We start from the raw sequence: 17,376 nt of genomic DNA, 5'->3' as shown, positions 1-17,376 counted from the left end.
CTGAGCAAAGGCATAGTATTAACCCTATCTTACATCTGAGGAAGTTCAGAAAGCAGAGGCCGAAGCTGGGATCACCTTGCCACTGAGTGGAGGAGTTGTTCTTGGGGTTTGGATCTTTCTGACTCCACAGTCCACGCTCTTTACCAGCATCCTCTATGTGAGAAGGCGTGCTAGGTTGCAGGAAGAAGCACTGTGTAAGAATCAAAAGACCTTTGGGAGACCGAGGCGGGCAGATAACTTGAGGTCAGGAGTTCGAGACCAGCCTGGCCAACATGGCGAAATCCTGTCTACTAAAAATACAAAAATGAGCCGGACGTGGTGGTGAGCGCCTGTAATCCCAGCTACCTGAGAGGCTGAGGCAGGAGAATCACTTGAACCTGGGAGGTGGAGGTTGCAGTGAGCCAATATCACGTCACTAGACTCCAGCCTGGGTGACAAGAGTGAAATTCCATCTCAAAAAAAAAAAAAAAAAAAAAAAGAGAGAATCAGAAGACCTGTACTCTTATTCTGATAGCTACCAACCAAGTACATAAGTTTAGATTAGTTATGCTTTCTCCTGGAGTCTGGAAGAGCTCATCTGTGAGGGAATATGGTATTCCAGGCAAGCAAACACTCTGGTTAGAAGGATTATCTTGAGAGTCATTAATAGATCCCTTATTTGAAAAGATAAGTACATAGTTAACCTCACTGTTCATGGCACCAAACACACACACACACACACACACACACACACACACACACACACACACTTTTTTGTTTTGTTTTGTTTTTGTTTTTGTTTTTTTTGAGACGGAGTCTCGCTGTGTCTCCCAGGCTGGAGTGCAGTGGCGTGATCTCGGCTCACTGCAAGCTCCGCCTCCCGGGTTCACGCCATTCTCCCGCCTCAGCCTCCCAAGTAGCTGAGACTACAGGCGCCCGCCACCATGCCCGGCTAGTTTTTTGTATTTTTAGTAGAGACGGGGTTTCACCATGTTAGCCAGGATAGTCTTGATCTCCTGACCTTGTGATCCACCCGCCTCGGCCTCCCAAAGTGCTGGGATTACAGGCTTGAGCCACCGCGCCCGGCCACACACACACAAACTTTTTAATAATTCAGAAGACATTTTAGGATCCTGTGACGTTAAAGTTACCATGACCCTCAATGTATTACCATGTTGACAAAATCAACAGAAGTGGTGGGTAATGGAAGAATTTTAACAACAGAATGCCATAATTCAACTAGAGTCTTTTAATGATGAATGGTTTATATTACTTTTTCTTTCTTTCTTTTTCTGAGATGGAGTCTTGCTCTGTTGCCCAAACTAGAGTGCAGTGGTGCAATCTTGGCTCACTGTAACCCGTCTCCTGGGTTCAAGAGATTCTCTCACCTCTGTTCCCAAGTAGCTGGGCCTACCGTTACGTGCCACCACGCCTGGCTAATTTTTGTATTTTTAGTAGAGACAGGGTTTCACCATGTTGGCCAGGCTGGTCTCGAACTCCTGACTCAAGTGATCCACCCGCCTCGGCCTCCCAGTGTTGGGATTACAGGCATGAGCCATGTGCCTGGCCTAATGTTTATATTTCTGTTTCTTTTTTTTTTTTTTTTGAGATGGAGTCTTGCTCTGTTGCCCAGGCTGGAGTGCAGTGGCGTGATCTCTCGGCTCACTGCAACTTCCACCTCCCAGGTTCAAGCAATTCTTCTGCCTCAGCCTTCTGAGTAGCTGGGATTACAGGTGCGTGCCACCACACCTGGCTAATTTTTTATATATTTGGTAGGGATGGGTTTTATCATGTTGGCCAGGCTGGTCTCGAACTCCTGACTTGCTGATCCACCCGCCTTGGCCTCCCAAAGTGCTGGGATTACAGATGTGAGCCCTGACACCAGGCCTAATGTTTATATTTCTATCCTGAACCAGATTACTGTTTTGTGCTCAACGATGGAATCCAAGTAAGAACTAATTTAAAAATGATACTTTTCGGCTGGGCGGGGTCTCTACAAAAGGTACAAAAAATTAGCTGGGCGTGGTGGCGGGCACCTGTAGTCCCAGCTACTCAGGAGGCTGAGGTGGGAGAATGGCGTGAATCCAGGAGGCGGAGGTTGCAGTGAGCCGAGATCGTGCCACTGCACTCCAGCCTGGGTGACTGAGTGAGACTCATCTCAAAAAAAACAAAAACAAACAAACACACAACAACAAAAAAAACAGGATACTTTTCATGCTTCTGTCACTTACTTTTCAAACTGCTTTTATGTTCACTTTATTACTTTCCTCTTTAGGTCCCTGGAAGAAGACTAATCTAATTATCTATGAGATGGTTAAGTGTTCCTGCTCTGCCTCCCAGGCTGTAGTACAGTGGCATGATCATAGCTCACTGCAGCCTTGACCTCCTGGGCTCATGCAGTCCTCCCACCTCATCCTCCTAAGTAGCTGGGACTACAGGGGCATGCCACCATGCCTGGCTAATTTTCTAAATTTTTAGTAGAGACAAGGTCTCATTATGTTACTGAGGTTGGTCTTGAACTCCTGGGCTCAAGCAATCTGCCTGCTTCAGCCTCCCAAAATGCTGGGATTACAGGCGTGAGCCACTGCATCCAGGGTTTCTTTGTTTTTGTTTTTGTTTTATTTTTTAGAGACAAGGTCTTCCTCTGTCGCCCAGGCTGGAATGGTGTGATCATGGCTCACTGTAACTTTGAACTCCTGGGCTCAAGTGATCCTCCTGTCTTCCTCTCCCAAGTAGCTGAGACTATAGGCACATGCCACCAGGCCCAGCTAATTAAAAAATTTTCTTTTTGTAAAGACAAGGTCTCGCCACATTGCCCAGGCTGGTCTCAAACCCAGGGGTCAAATGATCCTCCTGTTTTGGCCTCCTAAAGTGCTGGGATTACAGGCATAAGATATTGTGCCCAGCCGAGCATTTCTTTTTAGAGGTTGTGGTAATAGCTGTAATAATAGCTAACTGACATTACTGAGCACTTACTCTGTACCAGGCACTGGGGTCAAAATCATTCTTACCTTTGATGACAGAACTATATGTAATGCCCAGAGGATACATAAGGGGACACATTTTTAAATGTGGTTTCCTTCATGGTAGTAAAGAAAGAGTCTTGACAACTGTGCTAGGTGCAGTTATTGCATTCAAGCTGCCCTCTCCCACCCAGCATGCACGGTGCAGGCTGGAAACGCGCAGCTGTGGAAATAAAGCAGAAACTTTGAAGGAGTTAGCACCTAGGCCAAGGTGCCCTGGACTTTACTGCACTGGGTCAGGCCCACACCCTATGGCCTAGCAAGAGGACCAAATCTAAGAGGTGGAGACAGTGGAAACAACCACAGAACACAAGGTCCAGTCACCAAACATCCTCTGAGAGTGCCATGGCCATGGGGAGACCGGCTTCTGGGCATCATGAGATTCAGGAATCATTGGGAACATCATGAAGAGTCAGCATCACTTTAGGTGAATTCAGGGTGATCTCAACATGGTCTCCTGATAACAGAGAGAAGGGTTGTGCTTGTGCCATGGGAATGGCCCCTTTTGTTAAAACCGAGCAGCTCCCTGACAGAACCCTCTCTCTTTCATTTCCCTCTCCCTTTCCTTTTAAAGCTCCAACTGCCAAGTTTCCATGGGATCAAGTGCCCTGAAGAGAAAGGCTTTCCCAGGGCTGGGCAATCGAAGCTGAGTCTTACTATTAGTAGCATGTGTTTCCATCTCCCCTACTCTCCTGGCCGTCTCTGAACTGTCATTCTAAGAATCTCACCCCTTCAGGGTTGATATAGTTCAAAAGCCGGCCGGGTGCGGTGGCTCACGCCCGTAATCCCAGCACTTTGGGAGGCAGAGGCAGGCAGATCACCTGAGGTCGGGAGTTCAAGACGAGCCTGACCAACATGGAGAAACCCCGTCTCTACTAAAAATACAAAATTAGCTGGGCCTGGTGGCGCATGCCTGTAATCCCAGCTACTCGGGAGGCTGAGGCAGGAGAATCACTTGAACCTAGGAGTCAGAGGTTGCAGTGAGACAAGATTGCGCCATTGCACTGCAACATGGCCAACAAGAGGGAAACTCCATCTCAAAAAAAAAAAAGAGCTAAACATATAACTTAGATACATGGTTCTGATCTCACCCTTCCATGCAGTACAAGGTGGGTGGTGGGGTGGTGGTTGGGGGAGATCAAAGTCTACTTTTATCTCTAACTCTAGTTAATCACAGCACCTTGGGTAAGTCGGAAAACTTTAGTACTGGAAGTTATTTCAACACGGAATGTCTTGGTTTTCCTCATGTATAAGATCAGGAAAAGTAATGCCAGCTCTACTTTCCTCGCTGGGTTGAGGTGAAGATAGTCTTTAAAAACTGTACAGCGAGGCCGAGCGCGGTGGCTCAAGCCTGTAATCCCAGCACTTTGGGAGGCCGAGACGGGCGGATCACAAGGTCAGGAGATCGAGACCATCCTGGCTAACACGGTGAAACCCCGTCTCTACTAAAACATAGAAAAAACTAGCCGGGCGAGGTGGTGGGCGCCTGTAGTCCCAGCTACTCGGGAGGCTGAGGCAGGAGAATGGTGGGAACCCGGGAGGCGGAGCTTGCAGTGAGCTGAGATCGTTCCACTGCACTCCAACCTGGGCGACAGAGCGAAACTCCGTCTCAAAAAAAAACAAAAAACAAACAAACAAAAAAAAACAAAAAACTGTACAGTGAGGCCGGGCACGATGGCTCACGCCCGTAATCCCAGCATTTTGGAGGGCCGAGGTGGGTGGGAGATGAGGTCAGGAGTTCAAGATCAGCCTGGCCAGGTTGGTGAAACCCTGTCTCTACTAAAAATACAAAAAAACTAGCCAGGCACGATGGCGTGCTTCTGTAGTCCCTGCTACTCAGGAGGCTGAGGCAGGAGATTCACTTGAACCCGGGAGGCAGAGGTTAGTAGTGAGCTGAGATCACACCACTGCACTCCAGCCTGGCGACAGAGTGAGACTCTGTCTCAAAAAACAACAACAGGCCGGGCGCCGGTGGCTCACGCCTGTAATCCCGGCACGTTGGGAGGCCGAGGCAGGTGGATAACGAGGTCAGGAGATCGAGACCATCCTGGCTAACATGGTGAAACCCCGTATCTACTAAAAATACAAAAAATTAGCCGGACATGGTGGCAGGTGCCTGTAGTCCCAGCTACTCGGGAGGCTGAGGCAGGAGAATGGCGTGAATCCGGGAGGCAGAGATTGCAGTGAGCCGAGATGGCGCCACTGCAGTCCAGCCTGGGTGACAGAGCAAGACTCTGCCTCAAAAACAACAACAACAACAACAACAAAATTAGCTGGGCATTCTGGCGTGCACCTGTAGCCCCAGCTACTCAGGAGGTTGAGGCAGGAGGGTCATTTGAGCCTAGGAGTTTGATGTTATAGTGGGCTATGATAGCACCACGCATTCCAGCCTAGGCGACAAGAACAAGAACCTCATCTTGCTACAAAAACGAAAACTGTACAGCAGAAAACCCTAGAATAACTCAACTCCCAGTCTGTTGCCATCAGATGGAGCTGGCTAGCACACTGGCTGGATGAATATCAGAAGGGTGCTGGAGGGGAGTCCCTTGGTTAGTGGATTTGGGGTCCCATGAAATTCAGCTCCATCACTTTTGAAATTCTCCAGTCTTTGCTTTTTCTCTCATCCTGTACCTTGCAGTTTCTCCCTTTCTGTTGCAAGTAGGGCTAAGCTAAATTATGTTCAGTTCTCTGAACTTTGCAAATTTGTACATGACAATGTCACCTGTCATTCTTTACAAAACTCCATCCACTGTTATTTTTTCCTAAAGTGCAAAAGTATTTGTTCAAATAAAATCTTACCCAGATCCCAAAAAATAGGTAACTATGGGGCTGCTCTGGTTTCTAAGACACTGGTTCTCACCTAGGGTAGTTTTGCCCCGGGCTCATTTGGTAACTTTTGGAGGTTTTTGGTTTTTTTTTGAGTCACAGTCTTGCTCTGTTGCCCAGGCTGGAGTAGTGCAGTGGCACGATCTCAGCTCACTGCAAGCTCTGCCTCCCGGGTTCACGCAATTCTCCTGCCTCAGCCTCCCAAGTAGCTGGGACTACAGGCGCCTGCCACCATGCCCGGCTAATTTTTTGTGTTTTTAGTAGAGACGGGGTTTCACTGCATTAGCCAGGATGGTCTCGATCTCCTGATGTCGTGATCCGCCTGCCTCGGCCTCCCTAAGTGCTGGGATTACAGGCGTGAGCCACTGCGCCCAGCTGGTTTTTGTTTTTTTGTTTTGTTTTGAGACAGGGTCTCATTCTGTCACCTAGGCTGGAGTGCAGTGACGTGATCATGCTCACTGCAGCCTCAACCTCCCAGGCTCAAGTGATTCTTCCACCTCAGCCTCAGCCTTCTGAGTAGCTGGGACTATAAGTGTGTGCTACCACACCTAGCTAATTTTTAAATTTTTTTGTAAAGGCAGGGTCTCACTGTGTTGTCCAGGCTGGTCTCAAGCGATCTACCCCCTGCCTGAGCCTCTGAAAGTGTTGGAATTACAGGTGTGAGCCATTGCATGCAGCCTAGAGACGTTTCGATTGTGACAACTGAGGAGGGGGATTGCTACTGACATCTAGTGGGTAGTGGCCAGGGATGCAGCTAAACATCCTTCAATTCACAAGGCCAACCCCCACAACAAATTCTCCAGTCTCAAATGTGCAATAGTGCCGCACCGACACATCCTGCTCTATGGGAGCAAGGACTAAGTGCTTCTGGCTCACTGTTGTATTGCCAGTTCACCACTGATAGTGAATGTCCCATATTGAGTACTCAATAAATATTGGATGAAAGTTGAGGTAGAGGGGTTGAGGCCCAGGACCTAGCCTGCTTGACACCCAGAGAGGACATTACTACCCCCCTAGGCTGCTTTCCAAGGATGGTAGCTTTGTACTTTTCTTTTTAACATTTATTTTATTTCATTTTATTTAAAAATAGAGATGGAGTCTTGCTATATTGCCCAGGCTGGTCATAAACTCCTGGCCTCAAGTGATCCTCCCACCTCAGCCTCCCAAAGTGCTAGGATTATAGGCGTGAGCCACCACACCCAGCCACCTTTGTACTTTTCAAAGCTCTGTCCTGTCTGCTATTCCTTGTGGTCTTTGTGATGTTCCTGCAGTACTATAGAGCTGAGGCCAGACAGAACCCAGTTTCCTGCATTGATGGCTGCAGAGTCAGTTTTGCTTTGGATGATGATGGAGAGCTTATGCTCTCATCCTGGTTCAGCCCAGGTGAGAAACTCTCTCCCCGTGGCTTAGTCTGTGCTCCACACCTCTGTCTGTGCTTCTGTGTTGCTGTTCCACCATCTCTTGTGTGCAGTTGAAACTTCTGGGCTGAATGGAAACCCATGCTCAGCTCGAATGATGGCCAGTTATAGCTACACTGGCCACGGTGTTAGCATGATCTTATACTTCTACTATGGCACTAAGTGCAGGCCAGAGAAATCATTCTCAACTGTACTGTAAACTTGAGTTTCCTTATTAATAGCAAGTGTGTCACAAGAAATTTGTTAGTAGGCTGGGCGCAGTGGCTCACGCCTGTAATCCCAGCACTTTGAGAGACTGTGAAACCCCATCTCTACCAAAAAAAAAAAAAATTATCTGGGCATGGTGGCGCACACCTGTAGTCCAAGCTACTCGGGAGGCTGAGGCAGGAGAATCGCTTGAACTGGGGAGTCAGAGGTTGCAGTGAGCTGAGGTCACGCCACTGCACTCCAGTACGGAGACAGAGTGAAACTCCGTCTCACAGGAAAAAAAAAAGATGAGAGTATCCTACAGCAGGAGCAACTTGAAGACCAGTAGTTCTCGTGCACTGAAGTAGGGGAGGACAGAGAGTATTTAGGGACTGGGAAGCCACTAGCATAGAAAATGAGGTGCCAGGGGGTACTTCAGGCTGGCCCTGACAACTTCCAACCTCAGCCCTGTCTACATATCTAGGCTGTGGAGGCTCTGAGAAGTTCCAACTGTGTGGGCTGAAGAGGAGGAGTAAGAGAACCAAGGCAAGCCCCAGTCAGCACAGCTGGGCATTATTCCTAAGCCCATGGATCTAACACTACTGCTTTCATGCTCAGACCCTCTGGGAAGGGTAAGCAAGATTGTGGGGCCTGCAAGCTGCCAGTGACCATTTTTCCAGCCAGGAAAAGGAATAAAGCCAACATGCAGAGCAAGATGGAGATGAGTCCTGGTAGGGTCGGGGTATCTGAGGCCCATCTGTAGCTCAGCCTTTATGTGACTCAGGGTGAGTCAGTTAAGTGCCTGTTTTGGCCTGTGTGTACTAAATTTCAGTTGTATTTCTGTCATTAGAAAACAAAAACAGTTCAATCAATATATCAATGAAAATCTGCTCTCAGGACCTGGTGCAGTGGCTCACACCTGTAATCCCAGTGCTTTGGGAGGCCAGTGAGGGAGGATAGCTTGAGCCCAAGAGATGGAGACCAGCCTGGCCAACATAGCAAGATCCTGTAACTAAAAAAAAAATTTAGGCCGGGCATGGTGGCTGATGCCTGTAATCTCAGCACTTTGGGAGGCCAAGGTGGGTGGATCATGAGGTCAGGAGATCGAGACCATCCTGGCTAATATAGGGAAACCCCTTCCCTATTAAAAATACAAAAAATTAGCCGGGCGTGGTGGCAGGCGCCTGTAGTCCCAGCTACTCGGGAGGCTGAGGCAGGAGAATGGTGTGATCCCAGGAGGTGGAACTTGCAGTGAGTGGAGATCGTGCGACTGCACTCCAGCCTGGGCGACAGAGCAAGACTGTATCTCAAAAAAAAAAAAAAAAAATAAAAATTGGCTGGGTGTGGTGGCTCACGCCTGTAATCCCAGCACTTGGGAGACCGAGGTGGGTGGATCATGAGGTCAGGAGTTTGAGACCAGCCTGACCAACATGGTGAAACTCCATCTCTACTAAAAATACAAAAATTGCCGGGCGCGGTGGCTCAAGCCTGTAATCCCAGCACTTTGGGAGGCCAAGACGGGTGGATCACAACGTCAGGAGATTGAGACCATCCTGGCTAACACAGTGAAACCCCGTCTCTACTAAAAAATACAAAAAACGAGCCGGGCGAGGTGGCAGGCGCCTGTAGTCCCAGCTACTCAGGAGGGAGGCAGGAGAATGGCATTAAACCCGGGAGGCGGAGCTTGCAGTGAGCTGAGATCCGGTCACTGCACTCCAGCCTGGGAGACAGAGCGAGACTCCGTCTCAAAAAAAAACAAAAAACAAAAAACAAAAAACAAAAATTAGCCTGGCGTGGTGGAACTCACCTGTAGTTCCAGCTACTCGGGAGGCTGAGGCAGGAGAATCACTTGAACCCAGGAGGCGGAGGTTGCAGTGAGCCAAGATCCCGCCACTGCACTCCAGCCTGGGCGATAGAGGGAGACTCCATTTCAGGAAAAAAAAAGAAAAAAAGAAAAAAAAAATTTACCTGGACATGATGGTATGTGCCTATAGTCCTAGCTACTTGGGAGGCTGAGGCAGCCACTGCACTCCAGCTTGGGCAACAGAGGGACAACCTGTGCCTAAAAAAAAAAAAAAAAAAAAGCCTAATATGTTTCTCTGCCAGCAGGATTCATGTTTAATGAGAACTTAATCAAAACTCAAGCCAAATGAGTGAGGCTTTAAATGTGGAATTTTAGGTATTATCTCATGAAGGATTACTATATATTTTTTGAGTGGTAGACAGTAAGCCTCCTTGGCAGCTTTAAAATTGACTATGGGCTAAGCAGTCCTGCTGATCCTAGAAGAGCTGAGACTGGTGTTGCTTGGCTTGTCCACCTTTGCAGTAAATACGAATCTCTGCTATTGCTCTAATTGCATGTAAAATTTTCTTCCTTAGTGGGTATAAATGCATTCTCATGGTTTTTTTGGAATGAAGAAATCAACGCTTAAAAATCCTAGCTTCACCACCACTTGCTTACCTTGGACAAGCTGCTTGGCCTCTGCAAAACCTGTTTCTTCAACGTAAACTGAGAATTTTACTTTTTTTTTTTTTTTTGAGACGGAGTCTCGCTCTGTCACCCAGGCTGGAGTGCAGTGGCCGGATCTCAGCTCACTGCAAGCTCCACTTCCTGGGTTTACGCCATTCTCCTGCCTCAGCCTCCCGAGTAGCTGGGACTACAGGCGCCGCCACCTCGCCCGGCTAGTTTTTTGTATTATTTTTAGTAGACATGGGGTTTCACTGTGTTAGCCAGGATGGTCTTGATCTCCTGACCTCGTGATACGCCCGTCTCGGCCTCCCAAAGTGCTGGGATTACAGGCTTGAGCCACCGCGCCTGGCCCTACTTTTTTTTTGAATTTCTGAGACAGAGTCTTGCTCTGCCGCCCAGGATGGAGTGCAGTAACAGAATCTTTGCGCACTGCAACCTCTGCCTCCCAAGTTCAAGTGATTCTCGAGCCTCAGCCTCCCAAGTAGCTGCGATACAGGCACACACAACCACACCCGGCTAATTTTTGTATTTTTAATAGAGACGGGGTTTCACCATGCTGGCCAGGCTGGTCTGGAACTCCCGACTTAGGTGATCTGTCCAACTCGGCCTACCAATGTGCTGGGATTACAGGCATGAGCCACCGCATCCAGCCGCAAAGTTTACTTTTAAAGTTAAGATGATATTCTGTGAAAATGCTTGGTAAACAGTGAGGTGAAGTTCTGTATAAATGAGAATCATTGGGCAGGCTATGGGAGACCTGAGTTTTTAGGTGTCAGGACAAACGCAGGGGCTTGAGGGTGTTAAGGGGCACAGTTTAGAAAAAACTTCTGCCTCTATCTGAGCATTGATAATTTAGTTATTCAGTCTCACAAAAGATAGTAAATATATCAAAAGGCATGTTTGTTCCTCAGTAGGTTTAACAGTGAGCATTGGAAGTTCTGGCCTCCTTAGAGAGTGGCCCTGGAGAAGGACTGGAAGTGGGAGGGCAGCCACAGGAAAAATTACAGAAACCACCTGGTGTGAATGGGACCAAGACCTCAGGCTTTCCATTCAGGGAGCTGTCCCCTTACCAGATTGATGCCATTCACTTCTATGTGCTGGAGGAGGACGCTGGCCACATGCTCTGTGTCCCACTGCACACCTGGGTCATCTGGGAAATCCCTACAAGGGAGAAGCACAACTTGAACACATTTTCTAATCAGGCGCAACCTTCTCCCTAAGCTCCAGTAAGTAGGTGCATGCCCGGTTTTGTGATAATTACATTGGGGGTAAGGGGTCCCTGCCCTTAAGCTTCCTCAGATTTCAGTTAAGGTGAAATTCACAAACATGAGACAACTAGAAATTAATGCACAATTCCACACAACACACTTTTGGAGCTTTATGCTTATTGCTGAGGGGAAGAAACAATATCAACGAGATAAGGCTCTGTTTACAAGTTGGGGAGACAAATGTGTTAAAAATGAACTTGAGCACAAGGCATGATGATATGCACTTTATGAGAATAATAGTAACAGTACTTTAATAAAAAGTACAAAGATATGTTATTTCATTAACCTCATGAACACCTTTTGATGGAGTTTTTTTTTTTTGAGATGGAGTCTCCCTCTGTCACCCAGGCTGGAGTACAGTGGTGAGATCTCGGTTCACTACAATCTTTGCCTCCTGGGTTCAAGCGATTCTCCTGCCTCAGCCTCCTGAGTAGCTGGGATTGCAGGCACCCACCACCACGCCCGGCTAATTTTTGTATTTTTAGTAGAGACGGGGTTTCACCATGTTGGCCAGCCTGGTCTCGAACTCCTGACCTCAGGTGATCGGCCCAACCTCGGCCTCCCGAAGTGCTAGAATTACTGCTCCGTCACCTAGGCTGGAGTACAGTGGCTCACTGCAACCTCCGCCTCCTGGGTTCAAGAAATTCTCCCACCTCAGTCTCCCGAGTAGCTGGGATTACAGGCATATACCACCACACCTGGCTAATTTTTTTTTTTTTTTCCCTGAGACTGAGTCCTGCTCTGTTGCCCAGGCTGCAATGTAGTGGCGTGATCTTAGCTCACTGTAACCTCCACCTCCTGGGTTCCAACAGTTCTCCTACTCAGCCTCCCAAGTAGCTGGGATTACAGGTGCCCGTCACCACACCCAGCTACTTTTTTGTATTTTTAGTAGAGATGAAGTTTCACCATGTTGGCTAGACTAGTCTTGAACTTCTGACCTCAGGTGATCTGCCTGCCTCAGCCTCCCAAAGTGCTGGGATTAGAGGTGTGAACCATCATGCCTGGCCTTTGACAGAGCCTTTATCAATGAAGTTAAGTAGCTTGTTTGCAAGACTGTTAGAGTTAGATTTTGAATGCAGGTTTTGCCTGCAAAGCCAAAATGCTTTAGCAGTAGGGAGCTGGCTACATCCCCCCTCCATCAGGACTGGGGCTTGCTGCATGTTAGGTACAAAAGTCTTTACCAGAATAAACTGCAACTTATCTGTGTCTCCACCTGGCCACACCACAGGCCTATCTATCTCCTTCTCCAACCTGCTGAAATCCTTCCTATCTCTTTTTTGTGCTTTGATCTATGGTGTCACCTGATATGAGACCAAGGCCTACTTTGGCCCCCTTTTTTGAAAATATTATTAATAATCTTATAAACTGATACCTATCTCTCTTTTGGTCAGGTCCTACAGCAACACCCATAATGCTGCTGAGAGGACATGGGCTCTGCTCCCTACCAGGCAGGTTGTTATCACTTCCCTATGGACAAAGGTCATTAACTGGCCCCCTTTCGAACTTTGGGCAAAGGAGAGTCACAGGAGGTTTTTCAGCACAAAAATGACATGAGCCTCAGCAATAAATAGTGTCATTATTTCCTTTGCTTCAGCTGGTTCATTTACCAACCACTTATGGCAGTGGTCCCCAACCTTTTTGGCACCAGGGACCAGTTTCATGGAAGATACTTTTTCCACGGACAGGGGTGGGAGGCATTAGATTCTCATAGGGGTGTGCAACCTAGATCCCTCGCATGTGGAGTTCAAAATAGCGTTTGCACTCCTATGAGAATCTAATTCCACCACTGATCTGACAGGAGGCAGAGTTGGGGCAGTAATGCTTGCTTGCCCGCCACTCACCTCCTGCTGTGCTGCCTGGTTCCTAACAGGCCAGGGACGTGTACTGGTCTGAAGCCTGGGGGTTGAGGACCTCTTCTTTAGGGTGTTTACTGCAGAGGGCAGCTTTGTACTTTTCAAAGCCCTATCCCGTCGGCCACTCCAGGTGGTTCTCATAGTGCTCCTGCAGTGAGCAGGACGGGCAGCTCAGCAGGTGGGGGACAGGATTGGGAGAAAGGGATAAAGTGGGATCAGGACAAAGTCCAGTTTTGCTTCCTGGATATGGAGCTGAATATGATGTGTAAAACATAACCCCCTGAGCTCAGGCAGCTGAAGGAGAAATAGACACAGGGCACAGAGAAAATGTCTTGGAGTGACAACAGCTACATACATACTCCCGGCTGAGAGGTCCACATAAATGTACCAAGGCATCATTTTGGAGAGAGAATACACCAGTAATAGTATATGGAACGTTAGCACACGAGAGAAAGGATAGGAGGATAGTTGGCTAAGCCTACTAATTCTCTGTTGTTCTGAGGTTCTAACGTGCTGAAAGATAAACCTCAAAGAGGGGGAAGTTCATGGCTGCCTTTCATTTATCTTCAGAGAACTGGGATCTGCTTTTTTGAGGGGCGATGCAGGAACAAGTGTTGCTCCATGCCTTTCTTTCGGTGGCTCCACCCAGTCATTGTGGGTGAGGCCAATCATTTAGGGAGGGACTTTGAACTGTAAATATCTGCTCTGTGATGTGACACATCTGATAACGCATCATCACTTTTATGATTAAGTCCAAACTCCTCTGGTCAGGCATTCAAGTTTTCCCCAATCTATATCCTATTTTGATTCACTTCCTTTCTCATTATTTGAAGGGGTCAATGAGATAACACAGGTCAGAAGGCATTTAAGAACTGTCTGTAATGCCAGCACTTTGGGAGGCTGAGGCGGGTGGATCACAAGGTCAGGAGATCGAGACCATCCTGGCTAATACAGTGAAACCCCGTCTCTACTAAAAATGCAAAAAAAATTAGCTGGGCGTGGTGGCGGGTGCCTGTAGTCCCAGCTACTCAGGAGGTTGAGGCAGGATAATGGCATGAACCTGGGAGGTGGAGCTTGCAGTAAGCTGAGACTGCGCCACTGCACTCCAGCCTGGGCCATGGAGCGAGACTCCAAGAACTGTAAAGAAATGTGTAAACATCAAAATCGTGGCTGTTATTGCTGCATTAGCCTAATTTAAACCCCCCTTTAAAAAAAAAAAGAAAGAACTCCCCAGTCCTTTTTTTTTTTTTTTTTTTTTTTTTTTTTTTTGGGATGGAGTCTCACTCTGTAGCCCAGGCTGGAGTGCAGTGGGGCAATCTCAGCTCACTGCAACATCTGCCTCCTAGGTTCAAGTTATTTTCCTGCCTCAGCCTCCCCAGTAGCTGGGACTACAGACACCTGCCACCATACCCAGCTAATTTTTGTATTTTTAGTAGAGACAGGGTTTCACCATATTGGACAGGCTGGTCTCAAACTCCTGACCTTGTAATCCACCCACCTCGGTCTTCCAAAGTGTTGGGATTACAGGTGTGAGCCACCGCGCCCAGCCCCCAGTCCTTCTTTCTTGCAGTCCCTTGCAGAGCTCTTTGACGGCCACTTCTATTGCGGTTGATGATTTCAAAGTGGGGTAGGCACCACAGGAGATGTGTAAGATGACTCACTGAGGTAAAGCAATGAATCACCAGGACTTCTATTTACCTGTTTTTCTGTTTAAATCTATATTTTGTAGCTATTTTATAAGGCATCATATACGAACGGGGTTAACATGTATATAATTTGAGTAAATAAGTATATAAATATGGAGGTGCAAGCTCAAATGTTGTTTCTTGCCATTAGGGGAGTGTGATAAAAATGTTTGGAGATCACTAATCTACTCATTTTTCATTTATTTTCTCCTGAATATTTTATTTTATTTATTTATTTTTGAGACAGAGTTTTACTCTTGTTGCCTAGGCTGGAGTGCAATGTCACCATCTTGGTTCACTGTAACCTCTGCCTCCCGGGTTCAAGTGATTCTCTTGCCTCAGTCTCCCAAGTAGCTGGGATTACAGGCGTGCGCCACCATGCCCGGCTAATTTTGTATTTTTAGTAGAGACAGGGTTTCACCATATTGGCCAGGCCAGTCTCAAACTCCTGACCTTGTGATCCACCCACCTTGGCGTCCCAAAGTGCTGGGATTACAGGCGTGAGCCACCACGCCTGGCTGATATTTTATTTTTTTGAGACAGATACTTGCTCTGTCACCCAGGCTAGAATGCGGTGGTACAAGCACAGCTCACTGGAGCCTTGACCTCCAGGCTCAAGTGATCCTCCCATCTCAGCCTCCCAAGTAGCTGAGATTACAGGTGTCAGCCACCAAGCCCAGCTAATAACTCGGTGATTTTTAGTACATGTATGGAATCTCTACATTTTATTTTACTAGTATTTTACATATATATATATATACACACACATATATACACACACACACACACACATATATATATATATATATTTTTTTTTGAGACAGAGTCTTGCTCTGTCACCCAGGTTGGAGTGCAGCGACATGATCTCAGCTCACTGCAACCTCCGCCTCCTGGGTTCAAGCGATTCTCCTGCCTCAGCCCATCAGTAGCTGGGATTACAGGCATGCAACACCATGCCCGGTTAGTTTTTGTATTTTCAGTAGAGACAGGGTTTCACCATGTTGGCCAGCCTGGTCTAGAACTCCTGACCTCAGATGATCCACCCACCTCAGCCTCCCAAAGTGCTGGGATTACAGGCTACATATATTTAATTCTTTACTCTCCAACCTATCATAAGTCCCCTGATGGACGATGTTACATGAGCCATTCATCAGTCAAGGTCTAGCCAAGTAAATAGAGACCACCAGGTATTTCAGAAGGAATTTAATACAGAAATCTGTTTACCCACTCACTGTATGGGAAGAGCTGAGAGGCCAAACAGTGAAACAACGCAGAGACTGGCAACAACAGAAGGGCACCACCGCCTCTAAGATGGGACACCAGAGCCATGGAAGGGGAGCAGTGGTGGGAACTAGATGTCAGGAGAACTAGCCTGATGTCAGGAAAAATACCAACCTGCTGATGGACATGCCACTTAGGGTGGAGGGTGGGGGAAATACCTTGTTCTTCCCTCTGCTACCTCCTAGTCATCCATCATTGCCATCTACTGGTCAAACCTCTCCAGAAGCCAATGGACATGGGAGCCTGGAAACTGTAGTTTCCATTGGAAAAGAGCAAAGGCGTAAGATTGAGGCGACGTCTTACTCACAGCAAGTGTTCAATTGATACTTACTTTCAATTGCTGCTCAATCTTGACCCTAAACCTTCAAAGGACAGCAGCAGTCTGGCCACCTGCCTCTCACTGTCTAAGAGTTTTCCAACTTTATGGAAAAGCAATAACCCACCATGTGCTTGGTTATAGAGGGCAGCGGGGAGCACTGTAGTGGGGGACATGGGGGCACCACAGGGCAATCAGGATTCAAGGCCAGCGAAGGGAGACATGGCAAAGGTTAATAGCCAACTTCACCCCAGAAGCTCAAGGACAGAGTACTGTCCATGATTACAATGGTCCAGTGTCACCAGCAGGCAATGTGATGTGGCAGAGAGAACATGGGGTAGGATGACACAGAACCCGAGTTCTAGCTCCCCTGCTTTCCATGTGACCATGGCAGGAGCTGCATCATCAGTAAAGATAAAATAATTCTGGGATGCACCTGATGACTGCCTGAGAGTCCTTCCAACTCGTAAGTTTAGGACTGTGTCATAAGCAAATGATTGACCTCACCCACTATCAGGAGGTGGACCAACTGAAAGAAAAGCATGGAGCAACACCTGTTCCTGTGAGCCTTTCTCCAAACGAGCTTCCCTCACAGAGCAAAGACACGGCTATCAGGTATGACACAGATAACCTCCCAAAAGCCAGAGACCAGATCTCTCATTGGGCAAGGCCAAATTCTTTTAAAAAAAAATTTTTTTTTCTATGAAATACTTTATTAGGCAAAACTGCATACTATACACATGCTTTAAAATGCATCAGGAAAGGTGAAGACACAAATGAACAAGTGTGTAGTGACACATGGCTGTCAGAACACACTAAAGAACCCAGTTTCCCTCCTTTACCAAGAAGCAAGGCCAAATTCTTTACTACACACCTTTCTTGTATTTAAAAACCTTCACTGAACTCCTCTACCAACTATAGCTCAAACTACCCGACTTCGTACCTGATTCGAATAGTATTCTATTATTTTCTGTTGTTTTGTGTGTCTCTTCAGCTAAAGTTAAAATATAAGACTAGGCCTGTTCCTTATTCTTCTATTTCTTAGGTGGTACATGGCACAACTCAAGTAAA

General features: G+C 47.4%; 1 protein-coding gene across 2 annotated transcripts in view; it reads right to left on the bottom strand.

The window, feature by feature from the left end:
* PIGL (phosphatidylinositol glycan anchor biosynthesis class L) overlaps positions 1–17,376 on the bottom strand; it is a 679,575-nt gene that overhangs the window by 26,964 nt on the left and 635,235 nt on the right. For both annotated transcript variants that reach the window (XM_050763475.1, XM_050763474.1), the window contains one exon: positions 10,973–11,063. In XM_050763475.1, the coding sequence (XP_050619432.1) occupies positions 10,973–11,063 (91 nt within the window). The remainder of the gene's footprint in view (positions 1–10,972; positions 11,064–17,376) is intronic.

The sequence above is a fragment of the Macaca thibetana genome, chromosome 16 (genome assembly GCF_024542745.1).
Source record: "Macaca thibetana thibetana isolate TM-01 chromosome 16, ASM2454274v1, whole genome shotgun sequence".
NCBI classification, from domain to species: Eukaryota; Metazoa; Chordata; class Mammalia; order Primates; family Cercopithecidae; genus Macaca; species Macaca thibetana.
Note: the sequence above shows the minus strand (reverse complement) of the source record. Positions and strands in the feature narration are given on the sequence as shown.